This window comes from Cloeon dipterum, chromosome X, assembly GCF_949628265.1.
Source record: "Cloeon dipterum chromosome X, ieCloDipt1.1, whole genome shotgun sequence".
In the NCBI taxonomy this organism is placed as follows: Eukaryota; Metazoa; Arthropoda; class Insecta; order Ephemeroptera; family Baetidae; genus Cloeon; species Cloeon dipterum.
In genome coordinates, this window is record NC_088790.1 from 10,916,149 (window position 1) to 10,940,722 (window position 24,574).

Here is a 24,574-nt window from a genome sequence, read left to right on the forward strand (position 1 = left end):
TTTCATAAGATAGAGTTAAACGAATTTCATTAATTTTAATTGTGAAATATGTCCAATGTCAGAAGACTTTTAAAATCATTGCAATCAGTGCGTTTGATGAACCAATATTTATTTAATAGGCATTGTTGACAATTATTTCCCCCATCCGAGTATTTGCAAGTTGTGCGAAAATTGTATTATCGTGATCCCGCTGTTCTCAGTAAAAGTGTTTTGTAATCATCTTTTGAGAAATTGTTAAAAATCAATCTCCATAGGCAGGCGCATTGCATCTGACTTCGGTCTGCTTTTATTGGTCTTCTTACAGCTTTGCTGCTTCGTCTCAGTCTGACCAGTCTGACAATAAAGTACCGTGTTGGTTCAATATCATGTTGGAGACGGAAAATTATTTGAAATAGGAAAAATGGAAAAATCATAGGCACTTTCTTAGATCTCATAGTGCAATTCGACAGTTGGCCACTAATCCACCGATTTTTTTTTTTTAATTAAACTATTGTAATTTTTATGCTTGTTTTGAAAATTTTACCAAACAGTGTGTACTCACACATGATCAAACTCTAAATTATTAAATAATTTAAAGTAAATTAGGTAAATTATAAATTATAAAATAATTTAAACTCGGTTTGATGAGAATACGCACTTTATTTTTTAATGCAAGCTTCACTTGATATGGAGATTTGCTCCACTTTTTAAAGTGTGTGCCGAAGTGATGTCAAAACGCAATCATTTGCATGAAATCGTGTTGCCGCTAAATTCACCCCCTGTGGCAAGACAGCTGCATGGCCGCGCTTTCTCAGCAGTATTCTGCTCTCATATAAAATTGGTGCGCGTCCAAGAATAAAGTTTACGACAGATGATATGGACACAGAGTGTGTGCTGTTGTGCAGACTAAAAGACACACATACACACAAGTACCGAGAGTACTGAGACAGGGGAGGGGAAGTACACGTACTCAAGAGGGGAAACGCTCATTGCGCACCTCCTTGCCCGGCATGCCTGCTGGGTACCGTTCATACGCGTTGGGTAGGCAAAGTATTTTCCAAGTACAACCATTTTGATTTGAAAATATAAATATAATCTGCTAACTAAGCAATCAATCTTTGAGCTCGGATCTTATATAATTGAGGACGTAAAGCATATGAGTGGAATATGATTAAAGATAATTTGCGATATTTGTCTGCTTCGTAAACCGCGGTCCCTCCCTCTTTTTTTAAAAAAAGTATTGATTTTTTATTTTTTGTGAGCAGGTTGCCTTGCCAATATCTATAACATATATTTTTCTCAAATTCAATTTAAGAGAATATCAAGAAGAGGAAAACTTAAATTGCGTTTAGAAAAAAACGTAAAAATTGAGCGTGCACCAAAATGAAAAAGAAACCACTTTTTATTGGTAACCTTGATTTATACTCTCAATTAGTGCAGGTTACATACATAATCATGCTTTTATCTTGCCCTCATCAACAAGCTTCTGGTAAGCCGCTCTGTACCGGCTGACTTCAACGCCTTCCCAGTGCCGGTTTTTCACGTTGGCAAAGCAGCTGCAAATTTTAAAATAGCATTTTAGCCGTTTCTTGAGATTATTTTGCACCAGCCTTACTTTGCTTTGATTTGGGCCAGTACTTCCAGCTCTTTCGGAGTCAGGCCGTTGATGCAAACATCCAGATTGTGCTCAAGCACTTCACTGCAGTTAATTCCAAGCAAATGGGTTGCCGGACCCTCGACAGACATTGAGTGGAAGACGGCAAGACGTGCAAGTTCAATTCCCTCTTTCTAAAAGATTAAAAAATTGGTTCAGAGTAAAATATAATTATACCTGATTAATTTGCCATGGGAATTCATTTTATATAAATAAAAAGTTTTAGGATTTTATACCTTGCAAATCTCAACTGCATTAGCGCACGCGTCCTTAAGTTCTTGATGAGCCGGGTGCCACGGGAATGGTCCTTTGTTGGTCAACAAGCTCATGCTTGTGCCAGCCGCCGAGATAATGCCCATTTTGCGACTCTGGGAAGGTTTTAAAATATTTTAATGGCTTTCTTAAATTTTTTAATTTTATTAATTAAAAAATGATTAACGAATTTATTGAATTGATGTCTGCCTCACTAATTAAATTAAAATGAATTCAGTATGATATTTTTAATTTTTTGGCTCACCTGGAAGAACGGCAGATATTCTTGCAGGGTGCTGTCGTGGAGGGTGGAGCGTGCGTAGCACAGCACGCAATCCACTTTGAACTTGCTGCGCTCGATTGCTTCCTTCAGCACGCTGATAGGGTAGCCGGTGACGCCGATGTACTTGGCCTTACCCGCTTTCACGACTTCAACTAAGGCGGGGAACGTCTCATTCACCACGATATCCACATTCGGTGCAAATTCAATGTCATGGGCCTGCACAATAAACGTGAATTTACAAAAATAAAATGAAATTAGAAATGCCAATCTGCAGGAAAAGTCTTTATTCCTAGCGCTTACCTGGATGATGTCAACGTAATCAATGCCCAGAAGTTGCAAGCTCTCGTTTACACTTTCGATTGTCCTGTTGTAGGTAAAATCAAAACCAGTTGCTACATCGCCAGAGAATCGACCAACTTTGGTTCCTATGTAGTAGGCCTCTCTTGGAACTCCTTTCAGTGCCTAAATATATTTTACTTTATCATTATGTTTCCCTCCCAAATTTTAGAAAATAAATTTTTTCCGCTGCAGTCCGTGACTTAAAAATACACGTACCTTCCCAAGAATCCTTTCAGAGCACCTGGTCTTTCCGTAATAAGCTGCCGTGTCGATGTAGTTAACCCCCTTTTTTAGAGCATCACGCACTACTTCAATCGCCTTTTCTTCATCAAACGCTCTGGATAATAGAAATTAAAAAAAAAATAGCTGTCAATTTGCTAGGAAAATAATTTTGACTGAAGCAAGGAAATAAATAAATAAGATGACGCATAGTGTGAATAATTGCACACGTACTCGTAAAAATAGGCTAGAGCAGCGCCACCGAAACCCAGATGAGACACTTTCAGTCCAGTTTCGCCCAGAAGATTGTACTTCATTTTCTTCACGGCTTCCAAGTCATGGAATCCTTCCACATACGTGCTTGGCAGAGACATTTTTACGAAATCACCCGGCTACTCAAATGTATAGCCCTGAAAAATAGTTTTTCGTCAGTAAATGCAAGTAGTTTGAAACAAAAAGCCCCTAAAATATCAAAAGAGCGAGCATTATCTTTTGGTCAATTCCAATTATGTCTTTCCATTATCGGAGAAAGATATTGAATACTTATTATGTCATTTAAGTATGGCGAGACCTCTTGATCGATAACAACTATTGTGCTGATGCATGCTTTGGAAAACACTTGAAATGAAAGCCCACTTAGTTAGATCTGACGTGGAAACACTCGTTGATACATGGTACGATAGGCACGCGCAGTGCTGTCTTAATTCCTGTATTTAAAGTTTTATCTAGAAATTACGATGATCTTTTCTCCAATTTGATTTTAAAGTTCACACAAAAATAAATAAAGATGCCTACACCATTGCATGTAGTAAGGCGTAATTACGATCACGTGCTGAAACTGGTTGTGTGAGATGAACAAGACAATAATAATTATTGATATCATGACATAGCTAATTAAAATTGGATGATTTCCATTTTTCAATTCCTTATTGTTTTTGTGATCAACAACACTTAATTGTTATATTATTGCTTATAAGTATTAATTATAAATTAATGCCGATACATATACGCCCAACTATTTTGGAAGAAAAGACTGGAAATATGATGGAAACAAAATCCGTTTTTTCAATTACATCTTTTCAAATTATGTTTTGAAATTTTATGCAAGTTCAAATGAGTTCGAGTTTGACTAACTCACCACGTAATTGAAAAAATGAAGGCACGTTTGGCAGGCAGCCGTTATCAGGACAGCGCGAGACTGTTGACAAAAGGAAGAAAACATTTGTTTTTATAGCTTTTGGTCATGTGACTTTCCAGTGGCATTGCTGTTAATTAAGGGGAGATTACATTAAATTGGACAATTTAATTATTTAAATTCATTGTCATTCAGAAGACGTTTTGTTAATTCCCATTCATTTGGTTCAAAGTCAAAACAGTTACCAAATGATATTTAAAAAGGCCAAAATAATGCAATTTAAAAAGGGCGGTACGGTTCATTTTGTCTGAGGTAATTTTAAAGTATTATTATTACCCACAACATGAACCACACTGATCCTTTTCCAGACAAAGCTTTTAATTTTTTACAGCTTTTGCATTACAAACTTCTCTTTATTATATTTTGTTTTCTAGTATACGCTATTTGTGTACCGACCCAATTCAATACTTTTAAATTGTTTAAATTTAGGAAAAACTTTCTTCTTATATTGTATTTGGTTATTTTTGTGTGGGGATTTTTATCTATTAAACAACATTATTATTATTATTTCTTTTCTGAGCATTATTTCCTTAAAATATGAGAATAAATTTGGAATATAATAATTATAGTTTTTATTAAATACAAGTGTTTTTACTTTTATCAGGCAGCAGTTCATTATTCAATTGTCATTATTTTGCGAAATTAAAACAATATTATACTTGAGTGCTTTAAAATTGCATCAGCCGAACCTTCTTGATTTCGCGGGCAATCCCGGTTCTCTGATAGCGATTTTGCCGATTTGAGTATCTTTGAGGTGTACGATCTGAAATGATCTAAAGCCACGACATCATTATGCTATCAAAAGAGCTGAGTTTTGTCTTTCTGTGCTGATGTGTGCAAAAAGATGATAAATAAATTAAACAGAACCTGACAGCGCTCAGCGAGGATCTAATGCTCAGGTTTGTTATGTGTCTGACTCCGCTGTTAACACCCCTCTTGCATATAAAGACAACTTACACAGAGAAATAAATAATTTCGAGAGAACTCGATTGCATTCGTTAATCCAGCTGACAACATTAAATTGCCAACAAAACAGAATATTTACTTATTTAATATAGTTTAGATATTGCTGTCATGTACTTTCCAGGTGTATTTTTAAGAATGCGTTTTTGCTGGATATATTTCAGCTTATTGCGTCAAAAATCAAAACCGTAGATAGAGGTCCCTATATTTTCCTACTTGCATGGTCAAATACTATTACGTTGGCAGCTCTACAGGCTCGCGCGTGACTAGCTGTCAAACATGGGGGACGAACGACAACCCTTATTACATCAAGAAAACCATGGTAAAACACCTTTATCCACCCTAAAATCACCCAAATTTAATCTATGAAGTATTCAAGCACACTTTTCCCTCAATTTCAAATCAAACTCTCGTCCGTCATTGTCGTCGGGGCGGCGCAAATTAGTCGCCCTGCTTCGCTCCCTCGGCCGCCCATCATAATCATCCCTTTGATCTGGAAAAACCACCCACACCGGCGATGACCGCTTTCCTAATTAAAGCCAATTTGTCTTTCAGGTGGTGGCGGGCACCAGACGACCGTGTCGCCCATCGGGCCGGATGAACTGCCTCCACCTTATACGGCTGCCTCGCAGGGAGGGGTGCCCATGGTGACCTGCAGAGTTTGCCAGGCCATGATTGACATCACCAACAAACGGGATCAACACGTCGTCAAGTGCAGAGAGTGCAACGAAGCTACGGTAAATTGGGTTGATTACTGCTGGTTGTGGACAGGCATTAGTTGCTACGCCATTTAATTGTACTTAATCAGTATTTTGCAAAGTGCTGACGCAGTGTGTTCCATTGTTTTGCGGCCTTTGAGTTGTGTTCTATGTATTAAAATCAACAATGTCGTGATTTATTATGCATTTTTTTCAATTTGCATTCACAGCCCATCCGAAACGCACCGCCAGGCAAAAAGTATGTGCGCTGCCCGTGCAATTGTCTGCTCATATGCAAGAGCTCCTCGCAGAGAATCGCCTGTCCACGGCCCAACTGCAAGAGGATCATCAACCTGGCACCCAGCCCTGTGACCCCTCCAGTGCCAACCATGCCAGGAATGTGCCGCGTTACCTGCGGCCACTGCCATGACACTTTCCTTGTAAGTCCTGACGCCCCCACTCAATTCTTTGGCTTCAATATTTTACTTTACGCTTTGTCGGCCTTGTCAATACATAGTGAATAATGAAAAACCAGTGTTTATCAATCAAAAATATTTTAGTGCAGTAAAATCGAGACGTATTTTTTTCCTTGGATTATTTAATTCTAATAAACAGAAGTTGATCACTATTCTAAATTTCCGTGAATCTGTTTTTAATCGAGGAAATTAACCAAGAGGCTGTACCCTTTTTTTGAAAATTTAATTCAAATTCTCCACTTCTAAAAACATGACTCCAAAGAAAAATAATCTTCCTTTTTTTTAAATTTAGCTATTTTGACTCACAATCAGTTCCTTATCTGTTTTCAGTTTAATACGCTTACAAATGCTCTCGCAAGATGTCCGCACTGCAGAAAAGTGTCTTCAGTGGGACCTGATTTTGCGCGAGGTCGCGGCATCATGTTTGCAATTGTTGGACTGATTTTTATTGCCCTCGGCATTGGAGTTACAGTGAGTCAGCACAAATCATCCACTTAGACATGTCTATAACTGTCTTTTCCTGTCCAAGGTTGGAACGTATCAGATGGTTAGGACCAATGGTGGAATTTACGTAGCCTATGTTGGTGAGTTGAACCGTTTTTTAGTATTTTATATATTATGGTGCCAGTGACCATGTCCATATTATTATAATATATCCTTGCTCTCTGTGCATCAGCTGTTTGATGGCTGGGTCACCGTTGTTTGGCGCATTTATTCAAATCTCGCCCATTAAACGCACGCAACTGGTATTGATTTGTAGTTGTATGTGACTCGGATTTCCACTTCACTTACTATTAGTCAATGGATTGCGTTGAGACAAAAAATAGGAAAACATAAATATTAGATGATATTTAAATAATAGTTTAAAAGACAAACAATTTCACAATTCAACTGGATGTCTGGAAAAGTTAACTTGATTCATTATTAGGCCATAATTATAGCTTATATATGTATTTTGTAAATTATTTTTTTAATAACACTAAAGTAGCAAATACTATCATATTTTTTGGAAATAACAATTTTTAGCATGCTTAATATCGAATTTGGAACCTCAAAAACAAAAATTCTTAATTTCAGTCTACTTTTTTTACTTGGCATGCTGAAAAATCTATTTGGCTCTTTTAAACGCCAATAAGGATTTTTTAAATTTCACTGTCGTTTTTATCACTCCAAGCTAAGTTTCTGCGTATTAACGTTATCTTTTAACAAAATGAACGCAACAATGAGGAATTAGAGCGGAAGTGTAAGTTGTTAACAGCCACATATTATGGATGGTCGCGCAATCAGTTGGCCTGAACAATGTTGTGCCAAATTGTTTAACCACCCATAGAAGTTCTTTTTTTAGTTTGGCTAGAAAATTTGCAAATTGCGCAAGATAATTGTTCTATTTTGTTTGAGCTGATTAGCATGAAACTTACATAAATTTACTAAGAAAAATTGGAAAAGTGATTCAATGATTATGTAATTTTTTAATTCAAGATTTTATAATTTGCAACACTTGAAGTTCCTTGAATGCTTAACACTAAGGGAACAGGAAATTTTATCAGCTCTCGTCCTTGTCAAGATATATGTGGGTTTTAGTCTTTAGCTATTCTAATTTTGGTGTTTTTAGGGAGCTCAAAACAAACCTCGAAAAATAAAATCCTTTAAAAAATATAAGAGGATCGTCTCTTTAAAAATTGGCATAACATCAAAATCTGGCTGATTAAGCTTAATTGTAGAATTGTAATATTTTGGTCATGTTCTTAAACCTTCTTTAATTGCAGAAAATTACAAATTCATTTTTTGAGTTAGAATTAAAAGGAATCAATTTTATATCTTTTTTCCCAGTAAAAATCCAAAATTAGCTGTTGTTGGTGAAAATATTCTGCCGCTTTCTAACGCAATTAAATTAAAATTTCTATTCTTTCCCCCAAATACTCCAGAATTTTCTGGTTACTAGTAGCTCAAGTCAAGGTCATTGACAAATAATTATTATAAACCTTTATGCTATTGGTGCCTGCAATGTATATTGGCTTTAACTAAAATAAAAACAATTGCACTGTATTTTTTCTTCTGCAAGTTTTTCAACCCTTAACTGTTAATTATTTTTTTTTAAATTTGATCATTCATCATTTAAGTTTAGGCTCAAAACTGGTACCATTCGTCGACTAAAATTTCTGATCTTGATATTTTTGTTTCAGGTGCATTCCTGGTTGGTGTTTTGGCGTTTGCACGCAGTGTGTACTACTGCACGATGAAAGTTAGTCTCATCGAAGGCCCAATGTAACAGCCTTGGGCCCTTTTAGGCCGTTTTCCATATTGCAAAGCACAGTGTCAATCGAGTCAGAACCAACAAGCAGGTAGTAAATCTTAACCATTAACACGGAAATCAAATCTGCGGTGCTGGGGCTGTTCCGTCACCTCTATTACTTATCAGCCAGCAGCCACAGCCGCGCACGTACGCACGCTGCAGCGTTGATGAAAAACAATAAGATTGTACTGGATCAAATAATACTTGGTGTTGATTCAGTTGTCATTGTTGTTGAGTAGGTGCTGTTATAATTTAGCCATCGAATCTCCCCTTTAACTCGAACAAAGCGATTTTGAGCAGCTTTTCCGGACGAAAATCTTCGAATCTGATGAATAGTTTGTATGTTACATTCCGATATATTTGATTGCGGTTATTTGGCTCGTCTCTACCCCTCATCCTTCCACATTTTGTAGCGTCTCTCTAACTCTCTTTGCTTGTGGGAAATAAGATCGTTTGACAAATTGTACTTGATAACATGAATACGCGAAAGTGCCGAAAGATTCTCACGTTTTTGTATGGCGCACTTGACTGTCTATAGGATCATTCGTTTTAAATTGACGCCTAGTGCGACTTTATTTTCACTCACTGTGAGAGTTTTATATTCTGTGTAAATTTTAGAACCAAAATCCTGGAACGAGAACGCCTATGTTATCTGTTATTTTTGTATATATACAACAATGAGATGAATGATTTTTGTACATACCATAATATTATATGATAATTAATTAGGATGAATTACGATTAAGAGTCCTGTATGATCGTTATAATTATAATGAGATATCTATCGCCATTGCAGCCCCTATCATTTAACTAAGAAAGATGTTGCTTTCGCCTTCAATTCCATTCATTATCTAAGCCTATTTTATAGTTGGAAATAAATCAAACCTTCAAAATAAAGTAAAAAACCTGCACTTTTTATTTTGATTAAAGCATGCAAGCATAACTATTTATCTAACAGATAGTAAAGTAGATTGAAAATTGTTTGAGCATTTCGCCACGCGTCAGTTAGACTCAGTGGCCAGTTTTTTCAGTGCGTCAATCAGCACCTGCATATCCTGGTTGGAGCAGGTCATCAAGTCTTCGATTTGCTCCTTAGAGTCAAGGATTTCTACGCTCTGAGTGTACGGGTTGTATCGCACTCCGAACGGCCGGGGAACGGTTTGGGCGTATTTGCTGTGGAAATCGTAATGATAAAATAATGCTTGGATGTTGTATTAAAATATAATCTCACATCATCTGAGCCTTGGCCTCTTCGAAGCTGTTGGCCACATAATAAATGGGCTGATAACTGGTGATGGGGTACTTCTGCAGACATGTTTTCTCTGGCTCGAATGGTCTCAATTCAGCTTTGCCCTCTAGACAGTACTGCAGCTCGCCATAGCTGGACAAAAGGCCGGCGCCATAGGCCTTCAACTCGCCATCCTGGTTGCACATGCCGTACTCGACAGTGAACCAAAATAGCTGTAAAATTAAAAAAAAAAATCACGAATGTATTTTTAAAAAGTTTTATTAAGTAATTTCATCTCTTAAATAAATTCAAAGGAAATTAAGAATGGATTTAGTGGACTTAATAGCTATCCAAAAATATTTAAAATGTTAGGGTGTGCAGGCCCTGATTGTATTTAAAATTTAGCGACCTAGTTCATTTAAAAATAAAACATTCCCCTCCTTTCCTTTCAGTTTGGTATTTTCGGGAATAGCTTTTGTGGAATGGTAAAAAGTCTTTTAATTCCATACATACCGTGGCAAGTTTTTCGATGTAGTCGTCGGGCGCGCCTAGGGAGGCGAGACCGATTTCCTGGCTAAACTGGGCGAATGCTGGGTCAGCGAAGAGGGGTGCATGGCCGAGCAGCTCGTGGCACACGTCCGGCTCGGGGGTGTACAGCGGGCGGCTGGGGTGGCGGATGTACTGGGTCGAGTGGAACACTCTGAAGGCCAGCCCAGCCAAAAAGTCTCTCGAAGACAAGAGGCCAGCCACTGGACGCAAGGTGAAGCCGGTGCAGTCTACAATAAATTTAAATTAAATCAACAAATTAAAATTAGTGGGAGAGGCAAGCTGATTCTAATTGAAAGAGTTAATTTAAAATCCCAAGAGTCTGATTTTTTTCGCCAATTTCAAATTTTCCATGGGAAAGTTTTATACCTTTTAAGAAATTAGAGACATCTTGCAGTTGCGGGATGTTGTCCTCACGGTATGCACAGTTTTGGATGAGAAGTGGAAAGACGTGGTTATGCTCTTTGCATGCGTGGGTCGGGTACAGGCGGCTCAGTTCTTTGAACACCACTCCCCAGGTCTCAATCTCCTCCTTGGTGTAATCAACGTGGGGCAGCGGCTCGCCACTATAAAAAACAAGTGATTTAGGCTCTTTTGGACGTTAAAATTTGCGTAATCCAGACTGGGCATGAACAGCTGGGGATTCCAGTGGAAATTTCCATTCATTCATCTTTCAAATTGTTACATCATTATAAAAAATAAAAAACGCTAAAATTGACAAGAGCTCACAGGATATTTAAAAAAATAGAAATATTAATTCCAAGTTCAAAAAATTGGGAGTTCATAAAAATATCGTATTATTTCTTGTCATTTCCTCCTAAAAACTTTAAATTATTTTATTTTAGTCTACACCTGGCCTCTTGATTTTTTTAATTTTTCCATCTCACTTAACTTAGGGAATTTTTATCATATATTTTTAAGAATATTTCGTCCGCGTTGAAACTCACTGTCTGTAGTTGTACGCGATGTCGGCAAAGTACTTCCTCCTCTTGCGGTATTCAGGGTCGGTGAAGCCAGGGTGGTCGGCATCAAGCTCGGCGCCGTAGGACAAGATCTGGTTGGCGAAGCGGTCGAGATCGCGGATGCGCCTGGGGAACCACGGCACAGATTCTATGGGGGGAATCAGGATATTATTATCATTTAATTCGGTCCCATTTTGTATCAAATTTATTAAAGAACGTCTCTGCTATTTGGCATAATAGTCAAGCAAATGTTCCCGCTGACCTCCAAGTTTCTTGTTGTCGTTGTGGTTGCGCAAGATCACTTGCAGATACTCGCACGACTCGCGCAACTTGTTGGTCGCGACGTCCAGGTTGCCGGTGGTCGGGTCGCACTCGAACATGAATTCGTAGTGGCCGTGCTGCCGCTTGGACGGGCGTGACTCGATGTGCAGCAGGTTCACCTCATTTTCCTGAAATCAGTGCAGGTTTTACTCTCAGCTCATAATTATGCTCCATATTTTATTTTTAATTGCAAAAGCTACAGCATCTCTGACCTCTTGCGATATCTAGGAAGCAGCAGTGTAACAAATGTTTTCAAGGAAATGGAATAGATAAAGAACCGTGCAAACGCAAGTGGTTCGATTGTGTCAGTAGAAAGGTTATGCAAAATGCTGAGCACGCTGGCCCAGATGGTTGCATAATTTGGGGTTATCTCCACGCTGACGCAATAGCTCGAAAATAATTTCCGTTAAAATCACGTGTTTTTCTGTTTGGTTGCCAAACTCATAATACGAGATGGACCAAAAATCGACGCGGAGGTTCAGCAGTTCGTGACCTTGGACTCACCTCGAAAAGTTTGAGAATTTTGGCGAGCGCGCCAACCTCTTGTGTGTTTAGCGGAGAAAGCACTAAGCAAGTGCTTTTCGACGAGTCTCGACCCTCCCTAATGTAATTGCCTCCAGTCATCAACACAGGCTGAAACAAACACACACATTTTACGTTATAAAATATATCAAATACACATATTATGATTTTATTGCCATTTTTGAAACAAGTAAATACACACCTACAGATTTAGCATTTTTTTCGCTAGCACTGTTCGCACCTTTTTTGCTTTGATAGTTTCATATGCAACGTATTTCTTTGTATTTGACCTGAGCAAGAATAAAAAGGTATTTCAATAAAAAGCAATATTTACAAACATGTTCTTGTAAATATGCGGCGTAAAAGTTCCTGTCATTTGAATACGTTTTTATTTATTTCAATGTTTTGATAGGGTTCGTTCTGTAAATGTCTTTTACATTGAAAACATGAAACGTTTTTCATAAATAATAATAGATTATTTTTAGATGTTTAGTAATTTTTCAATAATATTGTATCTCTGCTTTTTACCTTAAATTCAAAACTGGTCGCACAATCTTAGAAAAATTTCTTATTTCATCTATACATTTTTTCTATTTAAAATCTTATTGATTCTTGGAATTCCAGTTTCAATTCAACAGATTTCATTATTTTGGTTTCTTCCTTTGAGTTGTTTTAAGACCACAGCATTCCTTTTGAGCCGTTTAGAAACAAATTAGCTAATTCGTGCTTCTTGTTTGAAGCATCCAATAAACAAACACGCATGAATAACCACGATGAAACGACAGTTTACAGTCCTGAAATTCAATTCCATCTGAAGTAGCGCGCATTTAAATTTATTTTACAACCTAACAAAGTAAAGCGCATTTTACGATCGTGCAAAATTTTCGCTCGAAGCTATAAATAGCCGGGAGTCCGGAACCATTTTTACAAACTGCGTAGAAAGTTGACAAAACACGAGCACCTTTTAAAAAACATTTTAACGATCTTGCCCAAGGAGCAAGTTTGCGAGTTTGACGATTTTATTGAGGCAGAGGCTCTTCTGGCGCCGAGATTAGAAGCCTTTATTAAAAAAAACATGACATTTAAGCCCCAGGCCCACTGAGCGTTTTGTCACGTAGCCACCAAAATATCGCAATGGTATTTAATTTAGCCGTCGCCAAAAGATTGTGCGTTCGCGAGGAATGAAATAAATTAATGAATGGGATTTCGGACTAAAAAAAAAAGAAAGAAATTAGAGCTCTCACGTCTTCTGATAGGTTTTCAAATACTTGCTCTCCAGCCGGAGGGGCCATCGTAGGCGAATTTGGACAATCACTGCTCCCAGACAAAGCTCCCCAGTGGCTTCAGGACGACGACTGAACTGACACTGGTACAACAACGGGTGCAATATATGTTGTACATAATATTGCCCGTGTGTCGCCCCTACTATTGTGAAAATGACGTAAATATGTAGCATCAACAAACAGGAGGCTCGTTCGCTGCATATATATTGCGTATATGTCATCCCCGCGAGCTATAGGTGGGGATGCTCTGCATTCAGTCATTATATACGACAGCTTTTGACGCACAACCTCGACTTGATCTGGTTTCGCGCAGTTTGGGAAATCCGCAGGAAATGTGTTTCCTTTCTTGGTACGGGAAAAATTCTGTGTTTTTTTTCTATTTTATCCCTTTTGTCTACAAACAATACCAAGGGCAAGCTATAGCAAAATTTATCTTGGAACATTTTCAATCGTGATTTGTACCATTCCTAACATCAGAAATATTTCTCTTGAATGACCTATACTATGACACATTGCATTAATTGCGAAATAAAATTACCAGGTTATCTTACTTGAAGAGCAGAACATTACATTTTCTCTTTTTGCTAAATTAAACTCCTTTATTAAATTCTTGTACATAGAAAGCCAAGAACTTGCCATGAACAATGGAAAATTTTCTAAAATCGACCAAAATAAGTAATTAATGATTTTTTGGATGAACTATATCATCTTACACAAAATTCTTGTCATCATTTTAAATGATTGAAGGTTAAACATTTTTTAAGTATTTTTTTCAACTCAAGTTTCCTTGAATTTTATAAATTTTTTCAAATTCAGCTTCTTCTTCGGCTTCTTTTACCAGAATTATTTCCTGACTCAGAAATTATGTTAATTTTGCCAGGAAACCCCTTGAATTTCTAATGTTATTCATTTATTTATTTTTAATAAACACCATTATTTACCGCATCAGAATTTTTTACGTAAAGATTATGTTAGTGTTTGGGAAATATCTAATATTCCAAAGTGTATTTTTTTTGTCAAATAATATACATTATAAATGCAGATTGAATGGACTTTCACACAGTACACATGATATTAACTTTCGCGATATGTAGCAATTATTTCAACAATAAAAATAGGTCAAGAGTAAATAAAGGAAAAGCAAATAACAATCTATAATTTTCGCAAATGAGTTGATGATCACTGGCGACCACACAGCATTGACATCCTATAATTATACATATTTATCAACCACAAATGCGTAGCGAAAGATCAATAACAACATTCGCTGGGGCAGAAAGCGAAAATTGTCCGCCATTGTGACCTCTGGGGCCGGCAAGTGCACCAATTGAGCTGTTTTTGAAACGGGGGAAATATAATTTTATGAGGGTCAAAATCCTGGCCGCTCCAAACATCGGTCAGCAAAGGTCGCGCGCTGATAAAAGCGAGAATAAGTCGTAGGAAGTGGTCAACTCGTTCATTTTATCACTTAATTTTTCGTTTCGAGCAGCAATTTGTCAAACTTTTGCTCCCGCTATGCGATAAACAAATTCATTAATGTGATAAAACCCAGATTGACCTTTCAGCTTCATATCTCTTGTAAGCTTAAGACGGGCCTTTTTTCTCTTACTTCTTGCTTTCACAACGCTCCCATTACACCCAATAGAGAGAATGTTGCTTACTGAGAAACAATCGATAAAAATTACGAAAATTACACTTGTGACATAACGCAGATCTCAATAACGGCTGGTTAACATGGTGATCACCCCCCCCCCCCCACCTTAATGCGCAGCAGCTATAATGTTGTTAAAGTTTGTTTCATTTATTATATTGGTGTAATTTGATGCAAACTACCCAGGTGTTTAGCATTCGTGCTAGCACAGTGCGCGCCCCTCCCGGTCCTCGGACAGGGATAAAAAGAGCAAAAAAATAAAATAAACATTATTTCCTATTATGTGGAATGATGGAAACAGCAATATACAATAAAAAGTAATTTTGTTAGCCGCATAATTTCAGGAGCGACTTGCAGAATCGGCTTTACCGAATTTTGGCTCGACGGTGGCTGAGCTTTTATGCCGTCGGTTTGCGCGGCAGACAAAATTCTAAAAGAGAAGTATGAGACTGCTTAACGGCCCAAAGGGTCCGAGACCAATTTTTCCCCTGCACTTATAAATTTTGTCACATTTTGACCGGCGGCTGACCACGTCGTGACGCAAAATTAGCTGGCTCAGACCTCTAGTTACCTCATATTAATAAATTTTTGTTCGCAATTTTAAAATCAGCCCCCGCGCTGGACACGGAGCAGCATTGAAATAAAGAAAATAATGTCAGTGGTGCACCTCTTTTCTGCTATAATATTCTCTCGTGTCGAAAATTGCGTATTGAGTTTCAAGCGACAGAAAATTAAATCGAGTAGAAAAAATCAAGCTAACGCTGAAACGTTTATACTATTTTCTGACATTTCATACTATCAGGTATAGCTTTTATCTGTAAAATAGTGTATGGCATTTAAAAAAGGCCGCTTATTTAGCAATACAGGGGGGGGGGGGGAGATAAAACAAAGGGAGTATTTATCTATGCGGATACACAATTAAAATATTCGGCATTTCTTTTGCTGATAAAAAAAACATTCCAAACTGTGTGATGATCTTTCGTAACCTCCCACCGCATCAATTCTCTTTCACGGCTATCCAGAAGCTTCTTCATTTCCAACAGATAAAAAATAAATATATCTCATATGAAACATAAAAATTAAACCAATGTGAATATTTTTGTGCTGAAGTTGTTCACCAAAAGAGAAAAATGTCAGCTTAAAAAAATGTTTTGTCAAATTGTTTGTGCTATTTGCTAGAATTTTGAATAGCCGAATGTTAAAAAGGTTCAAATATTTATTTTGAGCAAAATGTGTAGATTATCTTTTAGTTAATAACTCTAGCAAACAAACAAGAGGATAAGGTTCAATATATCAAGAATCATCACATCTTAGTCACTTTATAATTTATTTCATGTATTATAAGAAAATACTTATTCATTATAAGTCAGATGGATTTACTTAAAAAATATAATTTTAGTTAAACGAAGACAACCACTAGAAAATTTCACTAAATTTGTGTTTATTCTATTAATAATTTATTGTCATGAGCGTTAATGATTTCTGAGCGTGCACGTGAGAAGGCTAAATAGACCAAGAAGGTCAATTAAAGTTCTCATTAGATCTTGATTACTTTAATAATAAATTTCAGTACTTATGGCAAATGCACAAATTAAGGCAATTATTTTTAATTCAATGTTAAATATTCTCAGTCATTTTTTGTTTCCTTCAAAATTCATCATGGATCCATGGAAGCACCCGTATGTGTTGTGAAATCCAGCTACTAGTATTATAGCTTATGCAATGATCAAAAGAATTAACTCACTATGTCCATGACTGTGGCCAATTTGACCGGCTTGGATTCCTGGTGGTGGCCATTGGTGGCTGCTGCTTTCATCATCTTGGTGCGCGCTGAATTTTCCAGTCCTTGTGACCTCGGTGGTCGGCAGCCGTTTGCAGACTGTTGCCCAGCTCACGTTCTTGCCCCACTACCCGATCGTTGCTTCTGCTTCCATTTATTCTCTCGCTTTACATCTCACCTGATGATGCGATGATGGCTTTCTCTCCCGGGATACTGTATAATTTTCATAAAAAAGCGGCCAATGCGATTTTTCTCAGATATTTTGTTTGACTGACTGATTATTTATTTTCTCCGCGAGTCTTTGCTAATGACGGTGAAGATAATTGCCTCTTAAAATAGAGCAACAAATGAAAAACACACTGGCGGAATATTATTGTCCTTTATTTGGAACCCGCATGCCACTAATATTGCGATTTCTTAAATTTTACAGTTTTGCATTTTAAAAATAGATAAGTCTAACGTTTTAAGAATAATTTTCATTCTTTTAGCTTGTTCGTACCTTCTTTGGAAAATGTATTAATTTTTCTCGTTTTCTCTTTATTTTTTTTTAATAAAAATTCTACCCTTACCTTTCTCAAGAAAAGAACAAGATTAAAAAAGACGTATCTGTTTTGTTTTTAACGGAGGTTGCGATGGTTAAATTAAAGAAAATTTAGAGCAACAAATAAATGCTTCTTAATTATTTCCTCGGAAATCGTTTATAAAATCAATTTGGTCTTCGAGCTAAAAGCCTAGAAAGTGAAAATACGTAACGTTTTCCTCAATCCTGGCTTTTTCGTCACGTTCGCCACGAGACCAGACAAAAAGACAAGTTGCTACAAGGCTATGCAACCGGTTGGAATGGAATGATCAGCAGGTTGCCTATGTGTAGCTCTGATAGCGGCAGAGCAGCTTTTATTTGATAAAATTATGACAGAGCAAGGGAATGGTAAAGATCTTATAAATGCATTTTATTTTTTCCTGAAATAAATTAGTAATTGATGCTCAACATTAGGAAACACTCAGTGGGATTAACGAGTGAGAAACTTTTGAATTTAACATGGAAATTGAGAAATAAAAGTTGAATCAACCAGTTGAACTCAGCGATCCGCAATGCTCTAAAAAAGCAAATAAAATAGAGAATTTCACCATTTCGCCTTACTTTTTAGGTTATCAGTTAAAGAGGATTGATACTGCAAAAACCTGGAAAATCATTATCATTGTTGCAAATTCACGAACTTATCCCTTAGGATTCAGTTGAAGCCAATATTGACCTAAGTAGCACTGTAAATTTTTCAGAAAAGTGGCTTCAATAGCATGCTTTTCAAATAATGGTAATTCCCTACTTAAAATCTGATTTTATTTCAAAACAAAGAGTTTCCCTGAAAGGTTTCATTGTTGGACAGATCTCGACGAGAGGAATCGAAATTGCCAAGAAAATGTGGTCAAAAGCGCTGTAAATTTTAAATTTTTACTGTAGCAAGGTCCTTTTTTTATAGTTGCAAATTGTTTATTGATCAACTGCTTATTGAACCAATATTTCAAATAATTTTCAATTGTTGCCCTGTATATCAATCCACTTTAAAGAAAAAAAGAGTAGATTCAATTGCTGCGAGCCGAGAAGTTTTTGTTAGATATTATCTAACTCTAAAGGACTTTTATATTAAAATTTGCCTTTTCCCACAGGAAACCTTATTTTAAATATTCAAATCTGTCCAATTTACTATTTTTCCAAAGTCTAGACATCCTGGTGGCTCACCGATTTTAATTTTTAACTTCGGAAAATATGTTGACCCAAAAATGTCTCTAATTTTTACTGATATTTTCACGTGGTGCAATCAGGACAGTTTTAACTTGAAATTTTGCTGTTTACCTGTTGATAGATATGAATTTGCTTACTCAGATCATATTGCACGACTGAATAAATGTTCAGAGATAAATTTTCCCACAGCGTAAGCGCGTCAGCAGGAAATGGTTTTTATATTATCGATTGCTATTCGTCTCGTCTGATTTTCTCCTCTACTGCATGGGCGGCTGCAATTTTATTCAGCTTGCGGGTGGATGGAACCGAAAAGTTGTTGGCACGCAGCTATCTTCCTTCACCTGCACGAGTAAGGCGGCATACGAAAATACTCACAGCGCGGCAGCAGGATAATGACCTTGGCTGGCCAATGGTCACTCTCTGCTCTCTGCGCGCGCGGTCATACACAAAACTACTCACGTCTGACTGATGTGAGAAGACAAAGCAACCTTTCCTCTCGCTCTCGCACCCGACTTTTATTATTGCCATAGTGCACTGCCGAGCAGATAAAAGAGCGAAGGATTTGACTCGCTCTATCGCACGCTTTTGATATGCCACGCCGCGGCAATCTGGCTTTATTGCCAATAAACAGAGAGAGAGAGAGAGAGCCAGGCCAGGGGCGTGAGTTGCAGAAAAAAGGTTCAAGGATGCTCGCTGGCTCGCGCAGCACACACACACACACACACACACCGAAAGAAACGAGACGTACTCCGCAGAATTTGCGTGAAACCGCATTATATTGGTTCTTCAGACGAGATACACGTGGTCAGTAATGAATTGAACGTGAATTATGCAAAAAATCTTTCTTTGCTATCCTGTCATATTTTTGTTAACAAAAATTAAAAAAACGTGAGATCAGATCCTGCCCTTGCTTTCACATAATCAAATTCAGGATGGTCTTTTAAATTGTTAGCAATTAAACGAGACAAATTAATTATCTGACCAATTAGGAGAGTGCTGGAATTTTAACAATTTTATCAAGGTTCCAGGCTAACGTAAATTGAAATTTTCCTTTTACGTCTGGTGCAGCATCCGGTGCGCGCGGCCAGCGTACTCAATAATGATAGGCGCATAAGACACGACACGGCAAGAGAAAAGGAGGTCCAGCGGCGGCACACAGCATCCACCTCCTCTTCGAAAAGTAAAAAAGCATCAGTAGCTCCATCTTCGCCGCATGCGTCTCGGCTCAGGTTGCCGAGCCCAGCCAGCCTTTTGCTGTTGTTGTTGAAATCAAGGTTAAAGTTACAAGAACTCCGTGCATATCCCTCTTGGGCATCGCCAGAGAGGCGGCTCAGGTGCCGCCAAGACGCGCTTGCGCTGACAGACACCAAAAATCCGGTGAACCGGTATGAAAAATCGGTCAATATCGGTTCAAATGAACGATTTTCCACCGAATTCTAAACCTCTTTGAAAATTTAATTAAAATTAAAGGGAAATTCAGGGTTCGCGAGTTTAAAAATCTGCCACTTGTCTCACAGGAGTTAAAAAACCGGTTCGCCTCGGCACCGGTCAGCCAGTTACAACCGTCAGGTTCGCTGGCTGGTGTGCGAGCGAGCTGCCGCAGTCTCGTAGACAAGTAAACACGGATCGGCTCGCGAGTGCACGTTTGGCCGACGAAATGCCGACTGTCGGCCGCTAGTGAAGCCCCCCGAGGAGCCCCGGTGCGCGGGGAGGCCCCTCGCTGCGTCTCCCAGTGCTGTGATCTGCGGTCGTTGCAGTCTCCGGCTTGAAAATGTGAGTTTTTCTGCGTTCCTCCGCATCTCAGGTGGATGACATTTGAGCGAGGCAGCGAACGAGCCGACCGACGACTCCGTGAGGCGAGTGCTTTTCCTGGTCTGGAGCCAGACTGACGCCCTTTTCGAGCATTTCGAAGGCTGAGAAACTAATTATATTGTGGTGCCGTGTCCCAATAACAATCATCATGCCTTTTTCAATTACTTAAACAAACAATTTAATGCTGGATGGGTCTGATTTATTTTTGTCAAATTAGTAAACACCGTGAAAAACAGAAACTATTGCATTGTTTTATGCGCACTTAAAATTTAGCGAATTTTAAACTCGTAGGAATTTTGTAAAGAAATAAAATAACGCTTGAATTTCCAAAAATTCATGCAAGAACTGATTGTGAGGCGTTATTTTAAACTTAAATTTATAGAAAGAACCTAAAGAGCAAACTGATTTTTCAAGAAAAAGGGTTGGTTAATTTAGGTGCTTTAAAAATAGTAATTAAAGCCATACAAACATGGTTGATCTTAGAAAGTTTCCGAAAAAGATGGAAGTAAAAACTGCTTTTTATTGTAGTTCGGTGCTGAAATAATCATAACATGACTAAGCAACAGACTGTTGAGTGAGTTTGATTCGTATAAAAAATTTGCAGTGTTTACATTTATTATGCTCCCATTAATAATTAAAACTAATTCTAGCTGTTAAAAATATATAAAAATGAATTTTTTATTGGAAATATTTTACCAATATTAAAAAAATTGTTGTGGCATTTAAAAATGATTTTTATAAAAATTGCAGACTGAAAACATTTTTGCAACTATATAGCAATATGAATACAAGCATAATTTAAATCAAGGGAGCCCCGCATGTGTGATGTCTGCTCCTTTTTTCTTTCTCAATGATTATGATAATGTGTGTTTTGTCTCGCCGTGCACTTGCAAAGCCGCGATTTATTAATTCGAATACATAAGCCGGCGCTTATAAATTATTAATGCGAAAAAATGCCGGCGCGAAGGAGCCAGAGAGATTGGCCAAGTTTATCCATTATTTATGGAGTGATGCATGTCGTTTGGTACATGCACAGTTTGTTCGCACTCGCTCGCTCGCTTTGTAAGTAATAGTTGGAACACGCTGACTTTCCAATCGAATACACCCATTAATGCTGCGGAGCTGATTGTTCGCTCGCTCATACTCTGGTTGCTTCACCTTTCGGATAATTGCCCTGCGCACGATTCAGTCGGGGCGCCAACTTGCTCTCCGCCACTTCCTTTCAACCTAGACGGATTATTCAGGATATTTTTTTCTGAATCATTTATTTTCTATGCCGCAGATGGAATTAGGCGCAAATATGGCGGCTCTTGGAGACATTCTTAAAATGGGGGGAAGATTTTTTAAATAAAGATTTTATTAAACGCAGATTCGCGTGCAACACTAAATCTACAATTATTTGTCAATTTTAACATATTTTTTATGCTCGTCTCTCAAAGTCAAACTTTTTGCCATACGCTTTTGAATCATGATATTTTATTTTTGGTAGATTGTTTTTATGATTATTTTTCTTGTTGACTGTTTGAAAAATTAAACACCAAAAAGTGCAATGCAGTTCATTTAAAAAACAGAGGATTTTACGAAAGTTGAGGAATGATTTTGCGCGGGAAATAAAGGGAATTCAACTGATCAGAGGACCGCAATAATAAAAATGAGCAAATCACCAGCTGTAACGTAGAATAGACACTGATCTGACTGATCTGTTTTTCTCTTGTTGAAATCTCTGCAATGGTAAATGCATGGTTCACGAGAGAAATTTTTTTAAAAAAAGACAATGGTCGCCAAACCCTCAAACTTTGATTTTCCCTAAATTCCCAAGCTGAATCAATCCTTTCCTGATTTTTAAGCCGTGCAATTTTCATGCCGAAATAGCGAGTCAAGCCAAACATGATAAATTCCGTTCCTCAATCACAATTAGAAAATCCAGCTAGTTTCCAAGAAAGCCCTGAAATCCTCATTTTCCTAATAAAAGTCGTCGCGGATTAACCTAGGTTTCTCCTCAAATCGTCACCAAATAATTGGAAGCGTGGCTGCTGCTTTCTTCGCACACAGGCCAATCAATAGAAAAAGGTAGTGGAAAGGCCCAATTCTGTTGTGTTATTTTTTAGGAAGCGCCGGCGGCCGCTGCACGATTCGGTTTAATTCGAGTTGCTTGACCTTCGTGCGCGCGCGTGTGTGTTTAAAATGAAAAATGACCGCCAGATGAGAGGCGTTGATGAGAAAGTTTTCACTGCTCCGATGATTGTCACCTTCAAATTCTGACGATTCTGACGGTTACAAAAGAGCTCGTGCGGCGCCGTCGCCGCCGATCAAATGCTAAGCTCGGCTCATCAAACGGCGATGGCACGGCGTTAATTACACACTGTTCCGCAGTCGGCGGTGAGCGGCAACAATAGTGCACCGTCAATGAAAACAAGACGAGTAGTGTCGTTTGTATAATGAATGAAACATGCGTGCTGACAGCTTTGATCGCCTTTGTATTAATTATCGTGTGTCAAAGGATCTGCCTTCGCAGTCGATGCAGGTTCATGGCTGCTTAGATTTATAGAGATGATTTTTTTCTTTAAAATTCATATTTTTTGCGCCCAATTTTCATATCATTAAGTCATTTGCGGCTGTTTAATTTTTTCCAGCACCAAAAAGTGCTGGTCGAAAGCTCACAACAATTTCTTGCACAATAATTTGCAACGCATGTGTATATTTTTACTGTCTAAAATTTAGGAAAAAGATAAAAGAAGAAAATTCCACTGCAATAATATGTCCTTGACTACGTCGCAATTCTCTCGACATGTTGTTTTAAAATATATATGTGCGCCTTCTGAATTGGGAAATACGTATTGTTTTAAATGGAAAGAATAAATTTCGTAGCAATAGATATGAATAAAACGTGACTTAAATTTTCTCACGGGGAAAATATATCGAAAGTAAAGTTTGAAAATCTGGCCAATAACCGCTAAAAGAATCTAGAATTGTTTTAAATGGACTCTAGCATAATTGTTCTAAATCTACATGCGGATTAATTTAAATCACAATTTAAACCTTTTCACTAATAGTTTTTTTTTCAATTAACGCATACATAATTTATACTGATCCCTAGGTGGGCTTAATCCCACACTTCCAGGAAAATGAAATAAACTATATTTCTGCAACCCGAAAAGTCGCTTCATCACATCCTGAAATAAGTAGCATATTTTCCGTCTTTTTTCCTTCATTCGCCGAACTAACTCGTATCTGATCACCGAGCAGCACTTTTTGCTCATTCCGCTGTGATGTGTGCGTAATGCAATTTGGCCATTCAGGTGTCGTGCCAATTTTATGAGCTGGCGAGAAACAAATTTATTCACAAATTATCCGTCAGCAGCTTGGTGCCGAGATTCGATTAGCGGCACACAATGCGCGAGCGTCCATAATTTCACTGTCCTTGGGAGTGAACAATGACACCACGCGAGACCAACTCACTCACTCACTCACTCAAGTCGCCGTGCACATACAAATAATAAAATGATACAGACGAGAGCCAGAGCCAGCCATTCGCTCCCTTTCCAGCAGCCAACAAGTGCAGTCGAGGAGCAAAAAGGGTCTCGCTCGCTAGCTCGCGCACACCACGGGCGAAAAAGGCAATTCAAGTTCACGTTGCCTTGCGCACAGCCTCCGCGAATTGTATCGCGCGACACGAACTGCAATTTGCTGCACGGCTTGCTGCGTACATTCAGATTGTTCGAAATTGAATGTAAGTACGACAAAGTTGCACTTTTTATGACGCTTTCAAGTCTTTGTTAAATTTGCTAAATACATCCAGAAACAATGCGAGACGCTTGAGCGTTGCTTTGGAAAGTTGAAAATGTGGTTTGGGACCGCGTCCTTTCTTCCTTATATGTTGTACACTTCTTTGCCTAAATAATTTCCTCACACCTCATAAGTTTAAAAAGATAAAAACCAAATAAAGATCTAGAAAAAAACATTGATAAACAAAGGTGGCTGGCTGGAGATAGGAATTCCCTTTGGTGTTTTTCGTCATTCTTGAAATAATTTTATTTTGCTGGATGGAATTCACGGCTCGCGGATTTTTTGAGTTTTTTCACCGATAGGATGGGTGGTGAAATTCACGGAATGAGTGTGCAGAGTTTTGCACGACCAATCAGAATAAATGTCTTCCGGGCTTCCCTCTGATATTGGTGCAGATGTCAGAACAGTAAAGAAAGTAAAACAGTTTTGTTTTTTTAATTCATTTTCTCTCTTAACCCAAAATGAAAATAACGACTTGATTACCACTTGCTTTTATTTTTAATTACTCTGATGGGTATCGTGAAATTTGTTTGCAAGTGTTTACACAAGTTTAAACTCATATTCAATTTGCGCTATGCCATTTCTAATACC

At 37.9% G+C, this 24,574-nt stretch overlaps 4 protein-coding genes across 6 annotated transcripts in view; 2 read left to right on the forward strand and 2 right to left on the reverse strand.

Moving 5' to 3' along the window:
- Window positions 1-1,346: 1,346 nt before the first annotated feature.
- On the reverse strand, window positions 1,347-4,725 carry LOC135947512 (uncharacterized). Its single transcript, XM_065496439.1, has 9 exons — window positions 4,611-4,725; window positions 3,865-3,924; window positions 2,961-3,136; window positions 2,724-2,844; window positions 2,469-2,630; window positions 2,151-2,384; window positions 1,870-2,001; window positions 1,595-1,767; window positions 1,347-1,535 (listed from the first exon to the last, which is right to left on the reverse strand). Exons 3-9 carry the CDS (start codon window positions 3,098-3,100, stop codon window positions 1,433-1,435), a joined length of 1,065 nt encoding a protein of 354 aa, XP_065352511.1. The 5' UTR covers window positions 3,101-3,136; window positions 3,865-3,924; window positions 4,611-4,725; the 3' UTR covers window positions 1,347-1,432.
- Window positions 4,726-5,097: 372 nt separating this feature from the next.
- On the forward strand, window positions 5,098-9,256 carry LOC135947513 (type 2 phosphatidylinositol 4,5-bisphosphate 4-phosphatase). The gene is made up of 6 exons (XM_065496440.1): window positions 5,098-5,206; window positions 5,440-5,621; window positions 5,813-6,022; window positions 6,389-6,529; window positions 6,588-6,642; window positions 8,242-9,256. The coding sequence occupies exons 1-6, from the start codon at window positions 5,164-5,166 to the stop codon at window positions 8,325-8,327; spliced, it is 717 nt and encodes a 238-aa protein (XP_065352512.1). The 5' UTR covers window positions 5,098-5,163; the 3' UTR covers window positions 8,328-9,256.
- Hn (phenylalanine-4-hydroxylase) lies at window positions 9,245-16,768 on the reverse strand. Of its 2 annotated transcripts, none has more exons than XM_065496437.1 (8): window positions 16,609-16,768; window positions 11,913-12,041; window positions 11,350-11,536; window positions 11,073-11,235; window positions 10,495-10,691; window positions 10,093-10,355; window positions 9,583-9,812; window positions 9,245-9,524 (listed from the first exon to the last, which is right to left on the reverse strand). In XM_065496437.1, the coding sequence occupies exons 1-8, from the start codon at window positions 16,681-16,683 to the stop codon at window positions 9,353-9,355; spliced, it is 1,416 nt and encodes a 471-aa protein (XP_065352509.1). In that variant the 5' UTR covers window positions 16,684-16,768; the 3' UTR covers window positions 9,245-9,352. The 2 variants fall into 2 exon arrangements, with proteins under 2 accessions (XP_065352509.1, XP_065352510.1); XM_065496438.1 differs by lacking the exon at window positions 16,609-16,768 and adding an exon at window positions 13,175-13,328.
- A 3,209-nt stretch (window positions 16,769-19,977) lies between these two features.
- The window catches only part of LOC135946307 (uncharacterized), a 34,743-nt gene continuing 30,146 nt past the window's right edge, over window positions 19,978-24,574 (forward strand). Inside the window, exon 1 of one of the 2 annotated variants that reach the window (XM_065494492.1) lies at window positions 19,978-20,158. In XM_065494492.1, the coding sequence (XP_065350564.1) occupies window positions 20,157-20,158 (2 nt within the window). In that variant the 5' untranslated portion in view covers window positions 19,978-20,156. Of the gene's footprint in view, window positions 20,159-23,803; window positions 23,928-24,574 lie in introns of those variants that run through there. The other variant, XM_065494493.1, reaches the window with a different exon arrangement.